The sequence below is a fragment of the Octodon degus genome, unplaced genomic scaffold (genome assembly GCF_000260255.1).
Source record: "Octodon degus isolate 3935 unplaced genomic scaffold, OctDeg1.0 scaffold00020, whole genome shotgun sequence".
Lineage (NCBI taxonomy): Eukaryota > Metazoa > Chordata > Mammalia > Rodentia > Octodontidae > Octodon > Octodon degus.
The window spans coordinates 5961639-5989503 of NW_004524596.1; the positions used below are offsets into that span (position 1 = coordinate 5961639).

Here is a 27865-nt window from a genome sequence, read left to right on the forward strand (position 1 = left end):
TACAATCTGAGGTACAGGATCTCAGGATAAATCCTGAGGGCATTTCACTGACCTTATCAGACCCAAAAGCAGCAACTCTTGTTGCATAGGTCCTGCTTTACCTTGATCTTAACCATCCAGCAGAAAAGTGTAAAATCGAAGTATAAGAAGTAAAGCCATGTTGTTATGTTGAGCTGTAGGGTACTGAGGTCAACAATTTTTGACATTGAGAGTGAAGGGGAAGACTCAATACTATTATGGACTACTGGACTCTTTTAGAATATTTGCTGAATTAGCACACCTATAATATTGAAATAACGGAACTAAACAAAAAAAGGGGATGCAGATGAATGTCCATTTTGTATCTGTGTATTCAAAATCGTTAGGATAGATATATAGTTACATTCTCTTAATGAATAAAGGGATTTGTTCTAATAATGTTTCTAAATAGGATATCATGTCTGCATCTTGTACAGCAACTAACCACTAGGAAGAATGTATGCAATGTGCTAATTATTGAAACTGTCCTAACAATTTGGTTTGTAACTGTCTCATTGCTATTTGTTTCTTAATAAAAGTATGGAAGAAGGAAAAAATGTGATCATATGAAACATACACCTCTTAGAAGTGAGAAAGTTTTATAGATTTGCAGAGAGTAGCTTTTAGAGACAGGCGGTGGGTGAGAGAGAGCAGCTTTTCATCACAACTTTGCAGAAGGGAACAAAGATGACCAGAAGAAGACCCTCGCTAGGAAGATGTAGCTGAATTTGGTTATGTTTGAAAATATTTATTTCTAATAAATCAGTTTGCAAAAATGTGAAATAAAAATATCATAACATTTTATATTTCCACATACCACTCCCATTTGAATTCTTATTTACCTTACATAATAGTAGGATGATATTCATCGTGGTTGGGAAGGCGTATTTAAGTCTCTTAGAAAAGAAAGTAGGGCTGGACTGCTGCCAACCTGCTTAATGGATTATTGCTCACTTTAGTCTTTGTTTGCCTCAGATAGGGTAGAATTTCAAGCATTAATTTGACCATGATTGTTTGCTTTTGTCTTGTTGAATAAAGCATTAAAAAGAGACAATGGCCTGGATCCTGTTCTGACAAGAATGCCTGTGATTACAGTAGGATTTAGGAGATTCTCTGGATTGGTAATATGAGCTCTGATTTTTGTAAGTTGCCCCAGCCTTAGAGTAACCCATCAACCCGCAGTTCTGCCTACTCAACTCTGGACTGTCCACCTTGAGTGATGAGGGGAAACACAGGAAGAATGGGAAAAATAACCTGTGTGTATGATGTCCTGGCAGCAGCATACCTGTAAGCATAGGAGGGGCCTTGATATGCGACATCCCACCTTCCCGTGTAGCCCTGGTATCTTACATTAGGGATGGATGGCCAGAAACGCCCCAGACTTTGTCTTCCATGGCCTGAAGCATGCCTTGAGACACAGCTGCACAGGAGGATTATTTAAAATTCTTTTATTTGTCATAGAATATATAATTCTCTCTTATCTTCTTTTTCTTTCTTTTGCTAGTCTACAGAATTTTATATCCCAAAACGACAAAGCAGGAAAAGAGAAGTGTAGCATGATTGAAACTGAGTTGGGTTAGTAAAGAAGGGGTCAAGTACCATCAGACTCACACACCCCATGTGGTCCCATGGTTGGACTTATGGGCAAGTAAGTCAGGCCTTCCTGTTCTATTGTCTTTTTTTTTTTTTTTCAAAATTTTATTGATAAACAGCAATGAGACAGTTTCAAATCAAATCGGAAGTACAGTTTCAACAAATAACACTCTGCATATATTCTTCTTAGTGGTTAATTGCTGTACAATCTATTGTCTTTTTTATGAGCTTTTTCTCTTTTTATTAGTAAGTGATGAGCTTTTCCCCAGTGTAGTTCATTGCTAAATTTACCTTGGAATCTCTCATGTAGGGAGAGGGTATAACCTCTTTCATTTAGAGAATTTACTAAAACTGGGCCCATCCTTCAGAAGTCAAACCCTAGGAAAGCAGGTTGAATTTCATGGGCCAGTGGGGCTGGAGGCATCAGGGGTCCAGGAAGGTTTATGTGGTGATATTGTGACCTCTATAAGGGAGGATAAACACCTTTTCCTCAGCCATCCTGTGTTCATGGCTGAGGCCCCCAAGACAATAGACAATTTACTAAGAGAAAACCGTACTAAATTATTTAATATAACTTTTACATGATGTAGCAAATGCCATAGGAAATGAGGTCCTCATGACAGTTAAGGTTGTTTTTTTTACAGTCTGATGAAGAGTGGGTTGTCAAGGAGAACTGTAACTGGAAAAAAGGGGTGTGATCTAATGGTACAAGTTCGTGGGGTGCTGAGTGTAGTGACACAGACCTATAATCCCCAAATTTGGGAGGCTGAATCAGGAGGGTCTGTGAGAGTTCAAGGCCATCCTGGACTACATTGTGAATAAAGGCCAGCCCTAAATACATAGTGAGACCCTGTCTTCAATGAATGAATGAATGAATGAACAAAACAACATCACAAACCAACAAAACTTATGGGAACTCACCCAGGCCTACTTGCTTGGATTGTTCACTATGACGCTGTGTCTTCAGAGATAAGGATATTTTTGTCTCTGGTTATAGAGAAGATGCCTCTCCAATGAGGATTTTATGACTTGCTTCAATGGAAGGGCAGAAACTCCTCCCTAAGTTAGTTTTTTAAAATGTATTTAGTATGCAGCTCTGCAGCTCAGACTTGTAGTGATCCTCCTGTTTTCAGCTTCCCCAGCGTTGGGATTACAGGTGTGTGCTGTCACGCCTGGACTCAGTGTGCCTGAGGATGGCGCTGGCATGGCCTGTGGTGTGGGGAATCAAACCCCAGTCCCTGTGCTTGCCTAAGGAGGAGCTACCTCCCCAGCCCCACTTGTGTGTAATCTTAACTAATACTTATGCACCAGAATTTCTCACAATTTAAGATCATATCGCAAATCAATCACAAGGGCTGAACTTGGTGGCACGGGAGGGTGTGGACGGAGTTGAAGACGGAAACTGGAGCTGCCACAAAGCATTGCCTAGAGCTTCCTTTACGTGAGCTGACAAGATAGGTTGAACTATCACCCCTTCTCTAAGACCCCCAAGACTTCAGCATCAGTTCTTTGTGATATAGCTTGCCTTCCATTTCATTCATGGAGAACCTAGGGCACCCGTGCGGCAGTGGGCACCCCCAGACTTCTCTGCTGACTTGTGAGCCAGTCGCCCCAGAAACCAAGCATCAGAGAACAGTTTTTTTTCTATACAAAACCCCCAATATTCGGGTTCTATTGCAGTGTTGGCACTTGTGATAAATAAATGGGCTTGGGTCGAGTTTGGGCCCTCAGTCTCTAAAAGGTGCACCATCACTGCAAGATCAGACTCCGGGGAAGGCAGATCTGACTATTCTGGGCATTTTTAGGCTTTGTCTTGTATCTCAGCTGACCTTTGTACTTTTTTTTTTTTTTTTTTTAGCTGTTCAGTTTTTATTGAACATGTTACAAAATGAGGTTTAGTCGAAAAGGCCAAAGCCCTTGGCGTCCTCAAATTCCTCCGATTCTTCTTTCTTTTTTTTTCTTTTTTTTTTAAATTTTTCACTGTTTGTGAGTTTTATTGTTTTTTTTCAAAACAATGAAATTTATAAACAATAAAATTTATTTACATTTATTTATTGTGTGTGTGTGTGTGTGTGTGTGTGTGGCCAGCTCAGCCCACCTGGGGGGTGGGGCTGGCTGGCATGTGGTGCTGGGGGGTTCCTGTGCTTTGCCAATCTTGTTCCAAGTAGGTGCTTTAGACCACTGAGCTATCTCTCCAGCCCCCAATTCTTCTTTCTTTGTTCCACTTTCTTCTCAGCTGGCGCAGCAGCGGTGGAGGGCGCAGGACCACCTGCAGGCGCAGCGTCTGCTGCGGGGGCGGGGCCTCGAGCCCCTACATTGCGGATGAAGCTCCCGATGTTGACATTGGCCAGGGCCTTTGCAAACAAGCCGGGCCAAAAAGGTTCGACATTGACACTAGCCACTTTAATGAGGGCATTGATCTTATCCTCCGTCAGGGTCACCTCATCGTTGAGCAGGATAGGGCGGAGTAGATGCAGGCAAGCTCAGAGACAGAGGCCATGAGGCAGGCTGCGGGAGCGCGGTGCTAGTCGCCGGAAGAAGTGAGGGTCTCACCTCAACGCGGCCTTAGCTTCCTCGGAAGAATCGAGCACCTTGGCGGCGGCTGTAGAAAGGACCTTTATATCTATATTCCTTCATATATCTGTTTTTTCTATTTCTCTCTTTTGTTTCTCAGAGTCGTTTTGTCATTTTCCTCCTCTTCTTGGAGGGCAGTACAATCAACAGCCCTAGATTATTATTATTATTATTTGGCATTTTCCATGTTCACAGGCTTATATTTTAAACAGTACTGAGACTTTGGACCCTCATGTACACTTTGTGTTTCTCCACAGCTTACAATTATGCATCCCAATCCAAGCAATGAGACAGTCTATGGCAGCGAATAACAGAAGTAATGGGAGACATGTCAGGAACATTTTATGGCTATGGAAGTTCAGATGAGATTGAGTGAACATATCCCGTGAGCCTTCCAAAGTGCGTCACAAACTTGGCTTCGATGAGCAGTACCATAAAGCCAGGACCTGAGACATCAGAGGGGTGCTTGCAGAAGAAAAGTTCAGACTTTTGATCATGTGACTTGCAGGATCACATACTTTGACATGAATTCTTTTATTATGACTGCTTTGGCTGTTCTTGTTCACCTATTAACAGCACAGCCTTGCCATGGCTAGCAATGGGTTTTAATGAGAAAGTCAGTCCTCACGTTGTCAACCTTTGACACCAGAATGGAGCCCTACTCAAGAGTGGTATCAGATGGATACACGTAAGCCTGCATATACATGCTCCAGAGCATCCAGGTCCTCGGTCCTCAGACCCAGTCTGGCAGGATTATTGATTCACAGAGGCTGGCAGTTACCTGGCAATCCCAGGTCTAAAGTGATCAGAAGAGGCTGAAGATTATGAGCAGCAGGGTGTGAAAGTCCCTGGGCATCCAAGGTTCTTCTAGAAACATTAGCATCAAAAGACAATTAGATGGTCAGCTGCTGAACGGATCTGATTTCCTTTTGAATTCTCCTCCTCCAGAGCCACTGCCGGGGGCGCCAGGGCTTGCGCTGGGGTCCGCCGGGGTCCGCGCTGGGCTCTCCTTGTGGCTTCTGACCACTCAGGGTACAAGGCTGCGGGCGTCTCCCAGCCCTAGAATTTTAAAGTGAAAAGGGATTGTTTACGGATCCAGCTAACAAGCAGCGCCGGCCTTTCTGCCACGTTTTCCTTCCACGCTGATGTGGCTGATCTTCTGAGACTCACCCTTTTGGGTTTGGATGATAGAAAGACGATTCAGCACAGGCTTGTGTTATATTCTGGGTTGAAATCTGAGTTTTCCCTTACTAGTTGTGTTACTGTGGGCAGGGTAAACTTTTTTTCCTTCCTCTGTAAAATGAAGTATTTACAGCACCTATTCCGTACACTTATGATGACCGCGCACGAACAGGACCAAAGTGCACCCAGCGGACCGGCGCGGTGACTGGGCCGGGAGGCGTGGCCGACGGCGGGGTCGGGCTGTGGGCGGAGCCGCAGTTTGGGGCGGAGCCATAGTTTTGCGCCTGCGCCGCCTAAGGCGCCCGCTGCAGGTAGGGGGGAGCCGGGTGGCGCGTGTGCTGGTGCGTGCCATTCTCCGGGCGTGGAGTGGACGAATGTTGTGTGTTTCTCTCTGTGTTGGGAGATAGTCCACATTCTGGACCCATGCGCAAGGCGAAGACACTCACTTGTCACCTCCAGTTCGTAGGAGGCGGTGGGGACAGGCCCAAGCGTTTCCGGGTGGCGGGGCGACCTCTGCCGTGCGGCCGGCGCATTCGGGTGCGGACCTGGCGGGGCGCGCTCGGCCCGAGCCCCGGCACCGGCGTGGAGCGGGTGCGAGTGCCGCCTGTGGCCTCCTGCTTGCAGCTGTGTTCGTTGAAGCCCAGGTCGTCCGAAGTCCCGTCGCCCGGAGGCGCGGAGCCTCGCGGGTCCAGTCCCGCAGCGGCGTGTCGGCATTGCAGCGCGGGGCTGCACAGCGCAGGCCCGGAGCTTGCGCTCGGCGAGCGGGCATCATTTTCAGCCTGGACCCTCTGAAGTCCAGGCTGTGCCACATCGAAAGGGCCTCTGGATGCCCCCGCGCGCCAGCCCGCACGGTGTTGCCTGGTGGTCTACGGCAAATGGGCTTTCTAATGGGTTGGAACACTCCCGAAAGTGAGGGAGTGGAATGGGACCTGTGCATCGCTTAAGGAAGGTCCATGCCTTATTATTACACGGTGTTGAGTTTATTTTTTTGAGGAGTTAGCATCACCTTCCCCTAACAAAATCTTGACATATTCCTTAAGATGGGGAACTGGCCACAGGCAGGTTTTGTTTACGCGTGTGTGTTTTCCGGCTCCTGGAACATCAAAAGTAACCTAAGAAGTCTGTACTGAGAAGAGAAGTCTCTTGCTTTGTCAGTAATGTGCAGCCCTGGAGAACAGCGGTCCACATCTACTCCCCGCCTCTTGGTTGTGTCTAAGTTCTTCTTAACTTTCGTTGATCGCATTATTTCTCTTAAGTAAGAATAATAGTATAACATTTGGGCGAGTTAGGAGGAGTCTGCGATAACATCGAAATGGAAGGCAATTTTGGGGCAAGAGTATCTTAGCAAGTGGAGCATCTGCCTGCCTATGAGCAGACAGCGGGGCCAGAGTACACTGCCTGAACAGAGCACACATGAAGAACAGTAAAACCCGAAGTCAAGCTACGGTTATTCTGTTTTTAATGTCAGGCTATGTGAAGGCAGAGCAATAAAAGTATGGGTTTATATTTCGTATATTCAGTGATATGTTTTAGCGGCAGCAGCGATGGTGGCGGCACAGCAGAGAAGCAGACATTGGCAAGGGGGAGCCTTTTATTAACTCTGAACACGCGGAGAGGATCGAGGGCAGGGAGATGGGCAGATCCTCTGACCTGAGAGGGGGAGGATGAGACTTCAAGGACTTTTGCTGGGAGCGGAGTTTGATGGGAAGGCTCAGGGACGTAGTAGGCGCTGATGGGAGGCTCCCTTGTGTGTGCAGACAGGTAGAAGGAAGTTGTATCCGGGCCTGGAGTGGGGAAGGAGGAGGAAGTGGTCACTGGGGAGACCAGCTGTTATTTTGTGGATTCAGCTGTGGTGGATCAGGGCCGTGATGATTTAGCAGTTTGTACTTGGGCTGTAAACTGTCATTCAGAAAGAGACCTATTCTGATTTCTTGTGATATAGTTGTTATTCTTGCCCAGCTTTAGAAAATAAGGGACCCACTGTGACATTTTTTGGTGGGTATTGAACCCAGGGCCTGGCACATGCTGAGCACACCTGCCACTGAGCTACATCCTAGCCCAATAAACATCCTTTCTTGATTAGCTTTTAGTTATAGAAAGTGAATTAAGATCTAAATTGCTTGCGGTTTTTCACTTACTGGGTTAGAACCCAATTGGTTTTCCTCAGGTAGCCTATAGGCCTTTTGTATCAGTTATTTGGGGTGCTTCTAAATAAAGGGCAGCTTTTTGGGATGCCAAACCTAGCTTTGCTGCATCATAATGTGGAGACTGGGGAGTAAAAAACTGCAGGCTGAGGTTCAAGGATACACGTATTTTCTTTTACAGATAGGACCTCACTTTGTAGTGCAGGCTTGCCTCAGACTAGGTACCTGGCTTCAAACTCAGGGCAATCCTCCTGCGTCAGCCTGTGTGCTGGGATGGTAGGCATGAGCCACCACACCTGGCAGGAATACACAAACAGATCTCTAAAGTAATGCAATTAAAGACAAAATAACTCTTCAGGAACACAAAACAACTAGTTTATCTCTTCTCTCCTTGGCTTGTTGTGTCCCTTACATATGAAAATTGAAAACTAACCATATAGGATAGCCTAAAACAAATGTATAGCAGCTTTGGGATCTTATTCCTATATAAATTCTTCGGACTGTAGGTGTGACTAAACATGCTTATTCAAATTCATACATAATTGTTTATTGTTAAATTTAGGATGGCGCGCACTATGGAACCACTGGCGAAGAAGATCTTTAAAGGAGTTTTAGTAGCTGAACTTATGGGTGTTTTTGGAGCATATTTTTTGTTTAATAAGATGAACACAAGCCAAGGTAATCACAATTAGGAAGTTAATGCTTTCTAGAGAAGTATAGCTTGCTAATACCTTTTGGATGTAAATGCTAGTGGAATTTGTGGCGAAAGCCCTTGTATGGGTTCAGTGTATTAGGTGTTTTTATAGGCAGAAGGACAAGTAGGGATTCGCTGTCATCTCCCTTATAAACATGTTTCACTTCCGTGCACTTCACTAATTGGAAGGGAAGTCCTGTCTGGCGTAGTTTGGGAGGCAGACAGGTAAAGGAAAGGGCCTGCCCACTACAGTTGTTTGGCAGCCTGAGAAAGGAGGGATGTCACTGTTGATGATAGCATCTTCTTGAGCTATGTTGACACTGTTGACTCTTTCCAAGTCAACAGTGGGTCCTGAAGGCCTTTCCCACACCACAAAAAGTGCTTCAACATTTTGTATTGGGGCCCTCAATTTTTAAAATTATTAAGTACTGATTTTTATTTTCCAAAAACACATCCTGTGACTGTCTTTGAAGCTTGTCCCGTCTTTCTCACAGTAGTTTCCTGGAATACTGGGCCAGGTTGCTATTGTAATTCAGTTTATAATTTTAAGCATCCCAAACTATTTAAAAGGAAATTACATCTGGGTATGGTGGCGCATGCCTGTAATTCCAGCTTTTGGGAGGTTGAAGCAGAAGATTGCAGTGAGTGCAAGGCCAGCCTACACTACACAGCAAAAAGGAAATTGCAGCTTGAGATCAAACTCAAATGCTACAGATGATCTTATTTCTGATTTGTCAATGTAAAATGACATTCATTACAAAAACCCGTAACAATTATATATTTAAACTAGAAATCTGCTTTTAAGTGTCAATTACCAGGGACCTGATTCCCATCATATAGATCCTAAAGCAATAAATCATGGCTGTTTTGATATAGTGGATTTCTGATATCTAATTTAAGGCTTCTTTTTCATCAGATTTTAGGCAAACAATGAGTAAGAAATTTCCTTTCATCTTAGAAGGTATGTTTCCCCTTAAAAAGTAGTTTTTTCAGCTATAAACTAATTTTTCAAATTAAAAAGGTGAAGTAAGGGTTGGCAAGATAGCTCAGTGCACTAAGCGCTGGCTTAGGCAAGCATAGGGACCAGGGTTCATCCCTGGTAGCACATACCGGCCCTGCCCCTGAGCAAAATGAGCAGCCACCGCGACCGACCGGATATGCACACCTGTAATCCTAGCACTGGGGAGGCTGAAAACAGGAGGATCACTATGAGTCCAAGCTGCGTAGTTGAGACCCTGTACCAAATACATAAATGAAAAAAAGAAAAGAGTGAAGTAACTTTATATTGTGATTTGTCAATTTCCAACAGTACTAATTAGTCCCTCCTGTTGAAGTTCCTTCTGAGACCATCAGGAGGATTGCCACCTATACTATAGTTACCAAGCTGTGAGCAGTAGAGTGGTTGGCTGCTGCTTAATTCTTCAAGGGTTAGGAATGCAGGCTTCAGAATGAGGAGTACCGAAGGTGCCGGAAGCAAATCACATGCTGAATCTTTAGTTTTAAGACTGGTCTCAGCTCATGTTTGCTAACTTCTCAGAGCTGTTTCTCTGTTTAGAATTAACACCTACTTCATGGGATTGTTAGGATTAAACAAGAGATTATGTACTTCAAAGTACAGTACTTGCTATAAAGTAACATTTTTGCATTATAACAGTCAAATAGATAAGAGCCTGTACACAAAATATGTAATTCTATATAGTTTTTTATTATGTAGTAACATATAAAAGTGGTATCTCTCAATGTTAACATTTTTTACATGGTTTTATAAATGACAGCTATTTTTATTTATAGTTTATTACAAATCCATTGAACAGTCTGGAATTTACGGAACCAGAGAGCAAGATCATGAAAAATGGTTCAATAGCAAAAATTAGGAGTAAGTAAAATGTTCTATTTTACTTTAATAACTCTCGTTTCCTTTGTTTTTTAGCTTTTTGAGTGTTTTTTAGCCTTTTCTTTTTGAAATTTTTCTTTCTCTTGATGATACTTCTCACATCTCTGTTGTGTAGCCAGTCATCCCGCTCGGCCTCCCACCTGAGCTGCTTGAGACCTGTAAGAGGAACACGTCACATGTGGGTGCTGAGGTCCCACAGGACATCCTGCCGGGGAGCACGAGCTTCAGGCCACCCACGGCCTGCGACTTCCGCCCACAAGGCAGACCATCCACGTTTGTTGCTCTCTACTTTTACTGTGGGAAAACTAATGTTTTACAAATAAAACGCTCAAGGAAAACAAATGCTCTATAAAGATTTTCTTTTTCAAGTATCTTTTACTTGTGAAAGCATAGAAAACTATTAATATCAGAATTAAAAATAAGCCCAGAAATTACCTTTAGCAAGCTTATATTATAAAAAAAGCATTCACTGCCATGTAAAATCTAATTTTTGTAGTATGTAGCATTTTTTGTAGTGGTCTAAATATATATCAGCCTTCTGTTACCTAGAGGAAAGACAGGGAACCCTAAAAAGTCCCCCCCATATCCATTTTCCAACTTTCAGTAAAAGCTATCTTATCCCCCACCCCCCCCCAAATCCAGGGCCTCACTGTGCGCGAGGCCAACTCTGCCCCTGGAGTGCGCCTCCAGGCCAAGGCTGCCGTGCAAGCTCGGCCTGAGAATCCGAGAGACTTACTTGCATCATCCCTGTTAGCCATGGCATTCATGCCAATGCTATCAAATTTGGATCCCATATTTTCATCCAACAGATGGCCGAACTTAAAAACAAAAAGGATATATTTATTAGGAAACTTAAAATAATACCGAATAGCCACCTTAAAGCAGTATGTCACCCTTACCTCTTCAGCAGACACAAACAGGCTGGAGTCACCGAGGTCTTGTTTCTTTTTCTTTCTTGGACCTAAAAAATATATGTATCGTTCAATTTTATTTTATGTTTTTTTAAAAAATGTAGTTAGTACAGGATCTATAGGGTCTCACTGCACAGATCAGACTTGAGGTGATTCTCCTGTTTTTAGCCTCCCAAGTACTGGAATTACAGGCGGGCACCAACACGCCTGGATCTGTAGATGTACAGTAATACTCAAAGGATCAATTACTAAATCTGCATAAAACTGTCTGTATAGCCCCTTTTCAGTTCTTGCAAGTATCCTTTAACTCATGGCCCAAATCTTATCAATTGATAGTGGAAATCTTCTATGCCTGAAGATTTATAATGGCATTTATTATTCACAACAAGGCTACACAGGGAGGACTTGTACCAGAGCAACATTTCTATTTTGAGGGATTATTTTGAAAAAACTGCCTTGCATTTGAGATATGCTATTAAACAGTCTTATATGACTTTTAAGAGAAGGTAAGATCTGGAAAAAACCAGCACGTTATAATTTAAAATATGTACCAGTTAAATCACCTTGCTATTAAAAGATAGTGCTAGCTGTATTTTATTTATTGTTTTTATAGTTTATTTTTTTCTCATTAACTTTATTGAAAATCAGTAATTATAGAGCATATTAAAACTGTAGACAAATATTGAAATGTGAAAGACATGAGATGTAGACAGTGAATTTCAGAAAAATATTTCTCAAATGAATACATAGCATGAGATTAACAGATTGTACTTAAATGAATATAACAAAAAACTGTCTACAATAAAAATGAAGAAGAAAGAATTTATAGGTCAGCCATATAATAGTTCACTCTGTGCCAAAATCAAGACACTTATATTCATATAATTAGAATTTTTTCTCCATAATTTTATTGAGAAATAAATAGCAATGAGACAGTTTCAAATCAAATTGGTAGGGCAGTTTCGATAATTAATACATTGCATACTCTCTTCCTAGTGGTTATTTGCTGTACAAGATACAGACACGATATCCTATTTACAAACACAGAACAAATCCCTCTATTCATTAAGAGAATGTAACTATATATCTATCTTAACCATTTTGAATACACAGATACAATATGGTCATTCATCTATATCCCCTTTTCTTTAGTTCCATCATTTAAATATTATAGGTGTGTGAACTCAGCAAAATATTCCAAAATAGTCCAGTAGTCCATAACAGTATTGGGTCTTCCGCTTGACTGGCAATGTCAGAAGTTGTTGACCTGAGTCCCCTACAGCTCAACATAACACCATGGCTTTATTTCTTATTCTTTGTTTTTATACTTTTCTGCTGGATGGTTAAGACCAAGATAAAGCAAGACCTATATAACACGAAATATAACTTTTGTATCTGATAAGGTCAGTCAAGTCCCCTCAGGATTTATCCTGAAACCCTGTACCACACTTTGTAGATCCTTTGTCAGTGTCAGCCATGTGGATGAGTCACGGCCATTGCTTGGCCAATGTGCTCTCTGTGAAAGCCTGCAAGAATGTTTTCTCTCCATGTGACTCTCCTCAGGCACACTCTACATCATCAATCACTTTCCTCTTTGGCCCCATAATCTCCTTGATCAGAAAATCTGGGACACAACTGAGTTACATGTCATTACAGTGCAAGTTCTCCTATGTCCTGAGTCTTAATTGACCTTGGAAGGCTAGGGCCAAAATGTTGGTTTTCCTTGCGGCCCTCCTTTTTCTCTAATTTTTGGTCTGCAAACTTAGGCTGTTAACTCTCCAGAAGAGGCTAGTTGTATTTTAAAGACCCTGGCAAATTTTGTAGGTGCAAGTACTAATATGTAACTAAAATATTTAAAAATTATTTTTATTTAACTTTGAAAGTCTATTTGTATTCATCAATATTTACCGGCAAGCAGAAGCCAGAAAGACATTAGAAGTCAATCATGCAGTGCTTCCTCCATTTTTATTAAAAACTTAAGACTACCACCTGATACAATACTTTTTTTCTTCCATGAACACTTTACAGGTGTTACACTGTAAAGCATATTACTATATAGAAAGTTAGGGGGCCAATGAGATAGCTCAGCAGTCTAAAGCACCTGCTTAGGCAAGCACAGGGACTGTGGTTCAATCCTGGGCACCACATGCTACCCCAGCCCCACCCCCAGGCTGGTCCGAGCCAGCTGCCAAAAAAAAAAAAAAAAAAAAAAAAAAGAACAAATTAGCAGAAATAATTCCAGCACTTCGGAGGATAAAAACGAGAATCACTATGAGTCTGATCTACACAGCGAGACCCTGTAGATCCTGTACCAAACACATAACAACAAAAAATTCATGTATTTTGAGATTAGCATTGTTTTATCATGGTAGATATCAAAATATTAATAAACAGATTTTTGTAAGATGGCAAATCACTGGTCGAGAAAAAGGTGACAGGAATATTCAAAATTCAAGGTTTACAGAAATTTGAATGCTCTAAAATGGATGAAGATCAAGATGTGAGAAGGAACACAGGAAGAGAAAAATTGTTAAATATATTTGTGCAGGGGCTGGGGAGATTGCTTAGCAGTCTAAGCACCTGCCTGGCAATCACTAGGATCTGAGTTTGATCCCTGGTACCGCATGCCATGCCAGTCCAGGGTCCCAAGGTGTGCCATGCTGGCCACAGAAACTGGGTGTGGTGACACACTCCTGTAATCCCAGCATTAGGGAGGCTGAGACAGGAGGATCACTATGAGTCTGAGCTGTATGAGATCCTGTATATCCAACAAATCAATGAAAAATTAACATATGTATTTGTGCAAAATATTATGAAAACATCTTTCTTCAAGGAAAAAAACCCCACCTAAGTCATACCAATCAATTGAGAGAAGCTTATTTCTTGCTTTCACATGGACACAGCTTCGGTTTAAGAAAGAGTGCATGTATTTTCCTACCTTGAAATGAGCCAGCGAAGTCAAAATCACCCGCACCTCTTTTTTTATTTTTCTTAGTATTGTCTTTGAAGTTGACTTCATCAAGTTCTATTACCCAAGAAAAAAATGGTAACGAAATAAGAGCAAAACTAGAAAATACTACTTCAAAGTATGCTAAAATCTAAATAGCAACATGCTATATGCTAGTCCATGTGGCTTTCCTGATATTATAATTCCACTAGTACAGGCTTTCTGTATTTTGTGCAAGCAGTTTCCTAAATGCCTTTACGAATGGGACCACATAATGCAAACTCCCCTCCTGTGGTCCAGGGTGAGCAGCAGGCTTCTGGGCAGGTCTGTGTGTACTGGCTGTTACACAACAGCCCAAAGATACAATTTTGGGTGCTCTCTGCAAATTTAGTACAGTAAGATAAATTGTTTATCTTTACGGTATAGGGCTGTCTTTATTTTTTATGCTGTGGAAGTGGTGAATAACGATTAGCTTTTATAAAATATTTATTGATGTGTGTGTTGCTGGAGACTGACCTGAGGGCCTTGCATGTGCTCCTCTAGAGCCCTAACTCTGAGGTACACCCCAGCCCCTTGCTAACTACTATTTAACATCAAATAGTGTGTTGACTAATAACTAATCAACAGATACTATAGAGAGGCTAAATGTTCAATAAAATCAAAGTCACTCAAAACTGAGCTGGTTTTAAAAAAGAAAAAACCTTTTATAAAACGTTGAAGTTCCAAATGAAAAACAAAAGGGCTCTTTGATGTTTTGAATATTAATATGAATACAGGGCCATATTAAAAACCTTTATTATGCTGGGTGTGGGGGCACACATGTGTAATTCCAGCACATATGAGGCCGAGGCAGGAGAATTCCCTTGAGTTTGAGGCCAGCCTGGGCTACAAAATAAGTTCAGGCCCAACCTAAACTGCATAGTGAAACCCAATCGCAGAAGACCAACACTGCTTACCTGGAAGGCCCTCACTTTCATCATCAGCTACATCCATGAATGTTCCTCCATCTTCATCAATTTCATCAAATTCTTCATTCATACTTCCTAAAGAAACTTCTTCATCATCTAAGTTACCAAATTCATCGTCACTACCCTCTGAATCTTCATCTTCCAAGTTATCCTTATTTCTTTTTGTTTTCTTTTTCATATTGCTGGAAAAAACCCAAAACTTATAAAAAAGGGTACATTTTCTACAACATATTTTGGGCTGCTGATATATAGCACAATGGCACAAGCACCTGCCTGGCAAGTGCAAGGTCCTGAGTTCAATTCCTAATACCAAAATAAAATCAAAATGCAAACAAACAAAAAAACCTTCCAAATGATCAAAATGTTTTATCTACAACATATTTTGATGATTAACAGAATACGAAACCATTAAATGACTTAACAGGAGAATTATAGACAGCTCAAAACTATAGTGATATACATTATAAAACTCAAAATAGAACTATTATACTCACACTACCTAGACTTGGATGAATCCATCAGTTTTAAGGTACACTGTCATAAGGGATAACAATTTCAGAAATGCTGGGAAAACAGTAAAGAGGTTAAAGAAAAGTATATTACCTTACAAAATCAAGGTCATCGTTTGCAGGAGTGTAACAGTTATCATCTTCAAATGTGTCTGCCAAGGAATTCAGAGTGTGAGATACAGCCGAAAACAAGGCCACTGTGTACTGCAGCTGACCTGACTATAGAAAGTCACAATTCTGTGTACACAGCAAGGATCAAAGTGATACAAACGTGACTATAGCTGGTGTCTAAGCCTGTGAAATACCTAATTTTAATTAAACCTCTAAAGTTATTTCAAGGGCCAGCCTGATAGCTCAGTGGACTACAGCACCTGCTTAGGCAGAGTGCAGCAGCTGGGGTTCGATCCCCAGCGTGCCATCCCAGCCCTGCTCCCAGGGTGCACTGAGATGGCAACTGGATTGGACATGGAGGCATGTGTCTGTAATCCCAGTGCTTGGGAGGCTGAAAAAAATGAGGATCACTACAATTGAATCTGATCTATGTAGTGAGGCCCTGTACACTGTGTACCAAATACATTAATAAATAAATAAATAAATAAATAAATAAAGTTACTTCCAGCTAATCCCAAAATCGTTCCAGTTGTTTCAAGGGGAAAAGAAAAACATTTGGTAGTTATAACTGGGCATGGAGGCACATGCCTGTAATCCCAGTGCTGGGGAGCCTTGAGGCAGGAGGACTGCCATGAGTTTGAGGCTAGCCTGGGCTACATATTGAGTTTAAAACTAGCCTGAATTACAGAGGCCTTATCTCACAAAAAAAAAAAAAAAAAAAGAAAAAACCCCCTACAAACCTACTAATTATACTTCTCTTTACTGTAGAACTACAGTATTTAAGCGCTTACTAGTAGGTATAATATGTAACAAAAATGAAATCAGTGTTAAGCATTTCCACTTTCCCATGTATTTGTTTTTTTTGAGGTAACGGGGATTGAACTCAGGACTGTGTGCTTGCCAGGCAGGTACTTGCTTATTCTACTGAGCAATCTCCCCGGCCCTTTCCCATGTATTTTCTTTCAGTCTGTTATAGTTTCAATTAAAATTTCTCATGTTTTGTGGATAAAAAATCAAGAGTATTGCTACTAATAATATAAGATTATAAGCAGCGTGTTGTGGCTCATTCTTACATCCTACCACGTGGGAGGTGGAGGCAGAAGGATTACTGTGAGCCTCAGGCCAGTGAGAACTATGCAGTCTGTCTTTTTTTTTTTTAAGAGTAATATTTTATACAAGATTTCACCTTAAGAGTTCATATACTCATGAAAATAAAAGTTTTACAACATACACTATTCAAAGCACAACCATTTTTTAAAAAGTGAATTTTGATGAGTTGTCCAATATTTTAAGCCTTCTTATGATTTTCATAATATTCACAGGATGATTTTAAAAAACTAAACTCACTTCTAACAATACATTACTTTATAAATTGAGTCAACAAAATTACCGATCATCTTTTCAAATTCCTCATCATCCACATCTTCTATACTTTCTTCATCTGCATTTCGCTTTTGTTTCTCTTTTACAACAGCAACTTTTTTATAATACCTAAAATGAATGTTATATATTTAACCACATTAAAGGTCCAATCTTATAATCAAATAATCAAAACACCTATCAGAGTGACAAATCAATTATAAAAGCCTGTTATAAACTAGGTTAGTGGTTCACACTTCAATCCCAGCATTATCAGATGGTAAAGTAGGAGGGGCACAAGTTTGAGCCCAACCTGGGCAATTTAGTGAGACCCTGTGTGTCAAGATGAGAAGGAAGTGGAGTGTGGCGCAGCCCTTGCCTACCATGCATGAGGTGCTCCTTGGTCTGATATGGTAACACCAAGCCAGAAGCACAGTAAAGGGGAATTCCAGGTTTAACACTAGAGATTTAAGAATACTGTGGTTCTAAATGACTTCAGATCAGTATAATTTATCAGCCCTATTCTTACACTAGGACACAATAAAACTTAGTAGCATTTTTCCTGATGGCATAATACCCTCAAAATTATTCGCACTGAATATTTTTAGAGTGCACACCCAATTACACCTAGAACCAATGTGAGATTACCAAATCTGTTAAGATTATAGGCATTAACAATAATACTAGCAGATTAGAATTTCTTTCGATAGTAGCACAATGAATTTTCTTAATTCTGCTGTAAAGTCACAATCTGGACAAATTACTTAAGTTATCAGTCTATTAACTGTTATCAGTCTATTAAACTAATACAAGCTTTATGCCTATAAAAATTACTGTATTAAAACATTAAGCAGACTAAACTTCTCAAAATTAGGCTCATAAACCAAAATTTACATGCTAAATTATTAAAATCCCCAAACTGTCTTTAGTTTCACTGAGATACCTAAAGATCAGCAACAGTAGTAACTTAAACTTCCTCCACAAAAAAAGATATGGACATATCCTCTGATTTTTAAAAAGTACGCCAATGTTAACGAAGCACTGACAGATTTTAAGAATTTAAACAGTTCTCCCAAATGAAACTATTACGAACGTTACCTATGGAAAAACACCTCATCCACTGGTATTTGGCTTTCTTCTTTTGCAAGGAACTCCTTGCTGTTCACTGCAAAATAAATCATGCATTTTATTGGATTACAGCAATCCACTTTATATTGAAGTTCTTACAGTTTTGTGCTGTCTCTGTCTGGGTGTTACACTTACCAGGAAGACTACGAATGTCCTTTATGAAATGTTTCCGTTTTGGCTGCATCACAACACTGTCTGTATTTTCTGAAATGTAAAACGATGACAGTCTAAAATCTAGCGATATGCTCAAATTATTTACTAAATAGGAAGAGTGAAAATGATTTCATGAAATGGAAACATACCTTTGCCTTTATGTGGCTTTGGATTTCGGTATACAAACCGATCCAAAAATCTCATTAGAGTGAAATCCTGCAGTGGGTCCCCCGAATACTGAATATAATTTCCCTGAAAAGTGGGAGTGGGGATATAAAAACTTAAAGAATAGGTAGATGAATGGATCTATACAAGGGGAAAAAGGGAAAAACATAGCTTCTATGCTGTACTGCATCGAAGACACAAATAATAACTTTTTAAATATCCTTCATTACAAATGGTAAGGGGAGGGGACTCCTTTCTCCCAAAGATGCAGAATTAGTAAATAACTACTCTGGCGTATTTCTATTCATCGTGGAGAGTGGGAAGAATTATTTGTTACTCTGTATTAAAGAAATCATTGCTCCTTTACAAAGGCAGTAAAATCTATATGACTCTATGCAGTGGTTACAACAATGTATGACCTGTTTTTATTATCAAAAACTATACTACTCACCTTTTGTTACCTATTTTGAGTATTTTAGACTCACCTGAAGGATAGTCTTTGCAAAAAGGGCTACAGAGGGATGAAAATGCTCAGATAACTGAAAAGAGAAGTATAAATAATGTCAGAATTTCTAAGATCAACTTTTTGACATAGAGCTTATTTTAAAAAGTCCAAAGAAATTAAAACCTAAGCCAATACATCAGAAATGTGACTCCAAACATTACAGTCTCAAGATCATTTTACACTTACAAATGAAGAATTACAAGTGTTTTTTAACTGGGTTATATTGACTGATACTTATTAGAAATTACAATTGAAGAATTTAATATAGTTCACTTAAAATAATAAATGTGCTGTATATATTTATGGAAAATAAATGGCTACTACAAGAAGAATGACAATCTACAATTTTGCAAATCACTTCTAACTTCTGGCTTAACAAAAGATAGTTTCTTTCTATACCTTCTGTATCGCATGTTATTTAGTTCAAACATGTGAAGAAAATCTGGCCTCACAGGTATGTTGTTGGAGAACAGGAGGATTTAGCTAAGTCTCTCACCCACGTTTGGATTTTCTTTATGCTACACCAAAACTGAACGTTATAATACTGAATCTGGAAATGTGCTCAAATGGCTTTTGGTATTTGTATTTAAATTAACTGGCTTACTCTGAATGTACCTTTTATCTACATACGAATGTGTAAAACTATATTAGTTGCTTTTGATACTGAGTTATGTAGTTCCTCCTAATGTGCACCATTTATTTTATAAAGAACACACAGTATTGCCACTGATTTCATCAGAAAACAGCTTTTGCATATTAATCTCAACTACGTGGAAGGTCCAGGCAGGAAGAATACAAATTAAAAGCCTGCCCGGGCAACTTAGTGAGAGCTTGTCTCAAAATAAAAACAAAGAAGGGATGGGGATGTAGCTCTGTGGTAGAGCACACCAAGTTTCTACACACGGGTCTGCTGAGGCTCAACGCAGGTGTTACATTTGTAAAGTTTTAGTATTTGCTTGAAGCAACAGGACCAATTCATTCATTTATAAGCAACTGTCTCGAGCTACCCAGTTTAAGCAATCTGCCTGTCTCTTAAGCTATTCTTTCCTGGGAAAGGTGTTAGATGAGTTAGGAACAGAGAGACAAGCAGTATCCCTCAGACAAGAGACAACCTTCATCCTTAGGTATACAGATTACGTATATTAGCACATGGACTACTGAAAAGCTGTGTGCATTAAGCTCAAGAAAATAAAATCAGTAATTTCCTGCTTTATCATTCAGAATTAACACTGGCTTTCTTTTTCCTCTGCAAGTATGTGGCAGTGAAGAACATAATGGCTATTAGTGCAGCTTGGTGTCACTGACTTTGGGTTGGGCAGGAGGAGTTTTACTGTTCGGTTCTTTGATACCTTCAGTGCTACTGTCAACACCATGACAAAGACAACATTTTTGGATTACTGTAAAAGCAGCTGTGACCTTGCAAGACCGACTCCTGCGGTTTATTTTTGCCAAACAGGATCAAACTTGAGACCTTGTGCTTGCAAGGCAGGCGCTCATGCCACTGAGCTGTCTCCCCAGCCCTTACCCCTACAACAGTAACTTTTTTGGGTAAAAATTCTACCATCACAAAGCTGCAGATACCTAATGTACAAAAAGCAAGGCTCACCAATTTTACAGAGCTATTAAATGCAATAATTTGCCTACAGAAAGCAATACTTATAATTTATAAGACAGGTACAACATCCTTATTTTACATGCTTATTAGTTAAAATTTTCTACAAGGTGAACACCTTAGAGTCCCCTCTCTTTAACAAAGAAATGTAATGTTTATAGTGACTCTGTATATATCATGTACAGGAAAAACGAACACTTCAAGGTGCTAAATCTATAAGGACAAGAATATATAGCACAGGGGCTGGAGACATGGCTCAGTGAAATAAGTGCTTCCCTGGCAAGTACAAGGGCCTGAGTTCAATGCCTGGTTCTGCCTAAATAAATAAATAAAATAAAATAAAATAAAATAAAATAAATTCCCAAATAAATAAAAGAATATATAGCACAAATGAATTAAGAGATTTTGAGATTATTTTACCTTTTTGAGTTCCCAAAGACTTGTATTTTCAGCTCCACAGAACAGAGGATTTCTACTGAATGGATCGTAAGCATTTAACTTTTTGACACCTAAGAATAAAAAAACAAGTAACATTTTTCGTATGCTTTATTCCTAGCCAAAGAGCACTAAAACTATACATCATTAAATGTTCTCCCAGACATGATTCTTAATTTCTTACCCAGGCATCTTAGATGAGAAACTACAAGCCACTTCAAGAATTACACTGAGTATCTTAGCGGATATATATTATGTATTTGGTACAGGGTCTCTCTACGCAGCTTGAACTCAAACTGATCCTCTCCAGTGCTGGGATTACTGGCATGTACCACCATGCCAGCCCTGGTGGCCAGCTCAGCGTGCCCAGGGGCAGGGCTGGTGAGGCACGTGATACTTGAACAAACCAGGCAATATGTTTATTGCACTAAAAAACCAATTCAACACTTTTCAAATAGCAAAAAAGTGCCGAAGAAGTTATGTGTTAAGTCTAGACTTCAGATCAGAGTGCACCAAGTGTTTGTCACTAAAGAACACCCAAAAATAATTCTTACTTAGATCTTCCAAGTAAGAATTTACATAAAGAGATATATTTTAGAAACTCAGAAATAAAACAAATTTAAAACAAGCTTTTCAGAACATTCTATGACTGTCTCAGTGTATACACCTGTCATCTTTTTAAAGGATTAGTCTCAGTTTACTTACCAGGAAAACTGATAAATTCTTACTAAAACCTTGCTGGCTGCTACCAGGCTTCTTGTGTACTTCACTGACAAATTTACATTTAGACACGAATTCACCTGACCTTGAGTTCAACATCAGGGCTGAAGAAATGGCTCCAGTACATTTCTTTTTTATGAACTTAGGGCAGGGTCTACAGGGTGTAGAGGGTCCCAATATGTAGATCAGACTCATAGTGATTCTCCTGTTTTCAGCCTCCCAAGGGCTGGGATTACAGGCTCGCACCACCACGCCCAGTCCCAATCACTGTCTCAGCGCTGACTGGGGGCAGGGCTGGCATGGCATGCCAGGGATCTAACCCTGGCCACTGCACTTTGCCGAAGCAGGTACTTTAGTCCGCTGAGCCATCTGGCTGGCCCTGGTTCCAGTACATTTCATGATCCTCCAAGCTTGTGCTTTTCCCTCAAAGGCTCAAATGAAGAGGCTGCATTTCTAAGCTTGCTTTTCTAATATTCTATTTAGAGCTAATTCACACATTTGTGTGATGGAAAAAAAAAAAATCCACACAGGGTTCTATCTCATTAAACACTTTTGCTTAAAAATTGCTTTATGAAACTATAAAATGTGAATGTGGTTGTTAAACAAAAGAACCAAAAGGTTCATACAATTCACAATATTTGACCAAAGTCTTCTGTTCAGAAATGAGAGTTGTGTAAGACCCTGTGTTTATGTGTTGTATGCTTGAAGCCTTTACATGCACAGATAAACGCCAGGGAACTAACTGTGTCAAAGGTATAAACTTGTAATCGAAGAAATGAGGTTTACCGTGATATGAGTTTTTTCACAGCTCTAAAAGTATTTGTTTTAACTTCTAAGCTTTATTAAAAAACACCTAATCTTTTGAAATGAAGGTAATGGTGACTTGCTGTTATAAACATTTCTTTCTCTGGCTGGAGATATACCTCAGTGTTGAAGCACTTAGCATGTTCAGAGCCCTGGGTCTGATTTCTAGAATTGCTGGCAAAAAATTGTAAAAACCAAACAGGAAACTATTTCCCTCATTTGAAAATGCAAGATAATAATTTAAAAGACTAAAAACACCTTACCTTTGAAATTATCCAAGTGTACCCAGGAAGCTGTCTTTGGGCTTTTGGTTTCTGTGTCAGACAGAGTTTCCTCTGTCTCAGCTTTTTTCACTCTATCTACTTCTGTTGCTTTGTCTGCACTGGTCAAGTTTTCTATGCCATCATCATCATCTATGTCAACAAATTTTTCGTCATCAGACTCCTAAAAATGTTAAAGGGGCAATTAAGTCTGCATTCAATTATCTGACTTACTATGTCCCCAGTCCTTAATTTTTATTTTAAGCTGCCCAAGACTTGAACTTCTGATGCTCCTGCCTCAGCCTCACAAAGTGCTGGGAGTATGGCATGCACTACCACACACATGGCTCCAGAATTACGTTTTGAGCCAAGAACTTCTGAGACTTTGAAACTGTATTACTTGAAAGTACTCAGTCCTCAAATAGACAGGTAACGTATTGTAAATAACCCAAGTAGGCAGGCAATTATTTTATAATTGAGGACACAGGGTGTATAATCTTCCCTAACTATGCAATTAGTCTTTAGTGTAATATAGCTGTAGAAGGGTCAAGTAGCTTGTCCACACGTATACCTGGCATGAAAGAAAATTCAGGTCTATCTGACTCTAGAGCTCACACTGTAATATGCTCCAGAGAACTACATTGCTATCACCGAACAAAGAAAACCCCAAACCAACTAACACCCATTTGATTTAAATGCCAGTTTAAAAATATACCATGTGATCATCTAGTTGACTTCTTAAATCTGGTTTTGCTTTAAGGATCTCAGACACAAGATACAGAGCTCCACATATGAACGGGGGCATCTGTGTACAAGTAACTTGCAGCAACCTCTTCACAAAAGCTTTCACCCGGCGCAGGACTATGTCAGCTTTCAGAGATTTGTACACAAGGTTAAGAAACATAGCTTGCTTGGAACACGTCATCAACCCTGGATCCAAGATCTTTCTGTAAAATAAAGATCAAATTATTTATAGAAAGGTCTTGAAATCTGAAAACCAGATTTCAAAACCAGTTTACATAATCTCATCTTTCAGATAAATGTCCTGCTTATGTTAGATCATTTCTGTTCAACAGGTAAAATGAAAATTAGACCTGAAGAGAAAGAATGACATCAGAAGGGAAAAAAAGCATTGGTTTTTGTTTTTCCAACTGTTTCATAAATCAAGTGGGTTAAAGCTTAACAGTATGATTTTTATGCAGATGTAAGACCTCACCTGAAAAGCTAATCCAAAGCAAATAATGAAAACTTCCCTGTGAAGCAGTGCAGTAGACTTGTGGGTTTTTGTCCTCGTATCGCCATCTATGTGCCAGTGACTAGAGGTGGGCTCCACGTGACTCTAGTGAGGGCCATCGCAGAGGCTGTCTGATCCAGTGTACTGGCTCTGTAACAACATCTCTCCCACATGCTGTTCTGTTCAGAATGCTCTCCCTTAACTGCATATTCACAAATCTAAAACTGGCTCTTCTTTTTTGAAGGTTTTTTGAGAGAGGGTCTTGCTATGTAGTTTAGAAGGGCCTTGAACTCCCTATTGAGTCCAGGCTGGCCTAGAACTCACGGCGATCCTCCTGCTTCAGCCTCCTGAGTGCTGGGACTACAGGCATATGCCACCATGCCTGGCTGTTTCCTTTATTATTCTTTTAGTCCCATGAATGTTCTTCACTGTTTTACAAACTTTATTTCCTTGGGTTTCCCAGCTGTTCTCACAGTAAAATGGATCAAGAATTGTGTCTTATGTTGTTCACTGTTGCTAGAAACTTAAAACTGTCAATATTTGTTGACTACAAAAACTTTTACAGTAAGTGGGTATCGATCACTCAATAGGACTCCATTACAATTTTGGGCAGCCTGTTTTGCTAGATATGCTTTCTTTTATTTTTTGATGCTGGGATGAACTCTGATCTCACATATGCTGGTCAACTATTCTATTAGAGCCATACCTCCAGCCCTTAGAAATCCCGGGCCTTCTTTACAGCTGTTACTCCTGTGTAATTTTCAACCATGAATTCTACTGATGTCTGGAACAATACAATCTGATATTCTTTTTTTTTTTTTTTTTGGTGGAAACGAGATTGAACTCAGGGCTTTCTACTGAGCTATATTCCCAGCCCATTAAACCTGCTGGTATTTCTTTCTTTCTCTTTCATTTTTTTTTTTTTTTTTGCAACAATACAATCTAATTACCCTTTTCTATCATACTTTCCAAATACTTGAACCTATATAGCTCTTCTGTGTATTTTCCCCCAAGTCTTGCAGCTCAGTTTGTAATCTTCTAGTTTTCATTTTGCATTTGGCAGGGGCTGGGGTTTGGGACTGAAGACAGGGCTGCTTAGCATGCTCTCTAACCACAGTGCCACACTTCAGGTGCCCTCATAATTTTAATATACTCTATCCTACTGCTGAATGCCTTAATTGGTCTGCAATTCAGGAAAATAGGACACTTAAGAATTAACCAATCCTTCAGATTAGCTTGAATACCATGGCATCATCACCACCTTTGTTCAAAGTACTTCCACACATTTCCCACTGACACTGGAAATCAAAGTACTTAAGCTTGGAAATGTTTATACTGCTTCGCATACCCATCTTTCCCAATTGCCAAATTGGTAATTCCAGAACATCCTGGTGATACGTTTGATATTCAACTTCTCTTCACACTTAATAAACTTTTCAGTATTTCTATCATTCAACTCACTTTCCATCATAAATTCTAGCCACAAAAACAGAAACATCTGAGAAGAGTTTAGATAGGACTACCATTTTTACAGAATATGTTCCTGAAATACTTAATACACTTTATTTTTGGAAACAAAACCATATTTCTTTGATTCCTCAATTAGGGATTTTAGCTAAAAGATTCTCAGTAAAACCAAGAATAGGTACTTTAAAATGGCTTACAAAGCATTTTAAGCAACCCAACTGTGAGCACTACTGGCAACAGCAACCAAAAGAACTTAGGAAGGCACTTTTCCTCAGTTCTTACACTGGTGTGTCAAAACAGACTGATGCTGGGGAGGCTTTTACAGGACTAAAGAACAATGTAATATTTACATTTAAAATAGGAGTCAACACTTTGGCAGCATGCTTTAGTCAAGCACGTAACATACAGATGAAGATTAACCTGGTCTACACATACACTAGTTTGGATAGAAAACGTCCTTTAAAAGTACACGTGGTAAGGGCTTGTTGCCAGTATGGCACTGCTGGGAGATGGCAGGACTTCCAGACAGAGGTGGGGTGTAGGGGGTCCCGGGGACTTGTGAGGCGAAATGGAATCCCGGCTCTTTCACTTCCTGGCTATGAAGTGAGAGATTCTGCTGTATCATGCACTGCTGCCATGATGTGCTGCCTCAAAAAAAGAAGGCTGATCATGGCCTTCTGTCCACAACTCTAAGCCAAAACCAGTTTTACCTCTTCATATGCTGATAACCTCAAGGTATTTGTTACAGTAATAAGAAGCAAACACACAGATCAACTAATCTGTCTTCAATAAAGTTCCAGTTCAGTCTTTCACCAGCTGTATGATTTTTGGGCATGCTTCATAATCTTTTTTTTTTTTTTTCCTCCAAATGCCCTCAGGGCAGGTTTGGCTGGCTTGAGTTGTGGGGATCGAACCACAGCAACCTGAGCCTGACTGCTTTGTTGAAGCAGCCACTTAAGAACTGAGCTAAGGGGCAGGCCCCCCCATGCTTCATAATCTTGACAGTAATCATGAGTAGTGTTTTGTTTTTTTTTTTTTTTTGCCGGCTCAGGATGACTTCAGGGCAGGTTTGGTAAAGGCTTGAGGATCTGGGGATCGAACCACAACATCCTGATTGCTTTAAGCAGTCACTTGAACAACTGAGCTAATGGGCAGGCCCCCAAAAGTGCAGAAGTGTTTCTTTTCTTTTTTTTTTGACAGTAACCATAAGATAGGTGATTTGCTTTGCATTTTCTAATAAATTAAGATATGATAAGATGGGATTAGTTACATCTACTGTCAAAAGTTTTAATGAAAATAAAGCAATTAGCTAAGTTACACAGTACACTAATGGCTAGGATTCAAACCCAGACACTGTTGCTGGAGTCTATATTATTAACTACCACATTATATTTTTCCTCACAAATGTGTCTATGTAGTTAGGAGTGGTGGATGCAGTTAGGAGTAGTGGGATACACGTGTAATCTCAGCTACTCAGGAGGGTGAGGCAGGAAGGTCAAAAATTCAAGGCCAGTCTGGGCCACATAGTGATAACATTTCAAATAAAAAAACTGGAAGTAAAAAAAAAAAACACCAAAAAAACTGGAAGTGCTGGGATGTTTGTCAGTGGTAAAGCTCCCCTGGGTTAAATCCCCATTACTTAAAAAAAAAAAAAAAAAAAAAGTATATAGAATTAAGTAAGTTGCATTCTTCACTAAAATAGTTTGTTGGCATATCTGAACAGCTCCTAAGGTTTTACATGATGTTATAAAGTATCTTGCCTCAATGAGAGAGCTGTAGGATAACTGTGGTACAGGAAGCGAAATCTGTATCTAACATACTTTCTTCTAAGTGCTTCTCAGAGTGGGGCGCCACTGTGCTGTAGCCTGAGCATGTGGAGAATATGGAGATGAATGCCGTGGCACACCCACAGACTCCTAGCACTCTGAGCAGCTTAGACATGAGGATTACAAGTTGGGACCATCGTGGGCAATTTACTGAGACCCTGTTTCCAAATAAAAACTAGAGGGCTAGGAACATTGCTCAGTGTGAAGGCCTTGAATTCAATCCACAGCAACGGAAAGAAAACAAATGAAAAACGTCCCCCTCACAGAATGAATTATTGGACAGAGAGGGAACAGAGAACTGATAATATGAGAAAGGCAGTGCAAATGCACTTGTGGCTTATTTTCTTGTCTCAAACTTTATGGCAAATGTGGCAAATGTTAACTTTACAACAGTAGGCGGTAGTATGTGACACATGCAAAGTTGGGAAGTAGCAAGCAGCTGAGGAAGGCCTAAAGCCAGTTCTGGGTCCTTCTCTTGCCCAGCAGCCAGGCACTACACGCGCACTACTAGATCCATTTATCACTCCCATGCGCACAGTGGAACACTCCCTACTTACCTGTACAATGCTGTATAATACCGATCCGATATCGTCTGCTGAGAATTCATTACTTGGAAAAGCAGCATCAAAGCCTGAATGCTGGTATTAAAGTT

At 40.2% G+C, this 27865-nt stretch overlaps 2 protein-coding genes across 4 annotated transcripts in view; one reads left to right on the forward strand and one right to left on the reverse strand.

The window, feature by feature from the left end:
* Cebpzos (CEBPZ opposite strand) overlaps positions 1–14459 on the forward strand; it is a 73390-nt gene extending 58931 nt beyond the window's left edge. Inside the window, exons 2-5 of one of the 3 annotated variants that reach the window (XM_023711205.1) lie at positions 8074–8189; positions 9122–9166; positions 9997–10106; positions 14441–14459. In XM_023711205.1, the coding sequence (XP_023566973.1) occupies positions 8074–8189; positions 9122–9166; positions 9997–10079 (244 nt within the window). In that variant the 3' untranslated portion in view covers positions 10080–10106; positions 14441–14459. Of the gene's footprint in view, positions 1–8073; positions 8190–8817; positions 8965–9121; positions 9167–9996; positions 10107–10214; positions 10265–14440 lie in introns of those variants that run through there. The other 2 variants (XM_012513922.2, XM_023711204.1) reach the window with 2 other exon arrangements.
* Positions 10101–27865, reverse strand: part of Cebpz (CCAAT/enhancer binding protein zeta) — a 20617-nt gene continuing 2852 nt past the window's right edge. The window contains exons 3-17 of the mRNA XM_023711179.1: positions 27771–27859; positions 23402–23633; positions 22690–22870; positions 20888–20976; positions 18836–18889; positions 18335–18437; positions 18168–18236; positions 18003–18069; positions 16936–17036; positions 15529–15586; positions 14914–15107; positions 13949–14035; positions 10999–11060; positions 10836–10917; positions 10101–10255 (exon numbers count right to left, since the gene is read on the reverse strand). Coding sequence (XP_023566947.1) covers positions 10101–10255; positions 10836–10917; positions 10999–11060; positions 13949–14035; positions 14914–15107; positions 15529–15586; positions 16936–17036; positions 18003–18069; positions 18168–18236; positions 18335–18437; positions 18836–18889; positions 20888–20976; positions 22690–22870; positions 23402–23633; positions 27771–27859 — 1623 coding nt within the window. The remainder of the gene's footprint in view (positions 10256–10835; positions 10918–10998; positions 11061–13948; positions 14036–14913; positions 15108–15528; positions 15587–16935; positions 17037–18002; positions 18070–18167; positions 18237–18334; positions 18438–18835; positions 18890–20887; positions 20977–22689; positions 22871–23401; positions 23634–27770; positions 27860–27865) is intronic.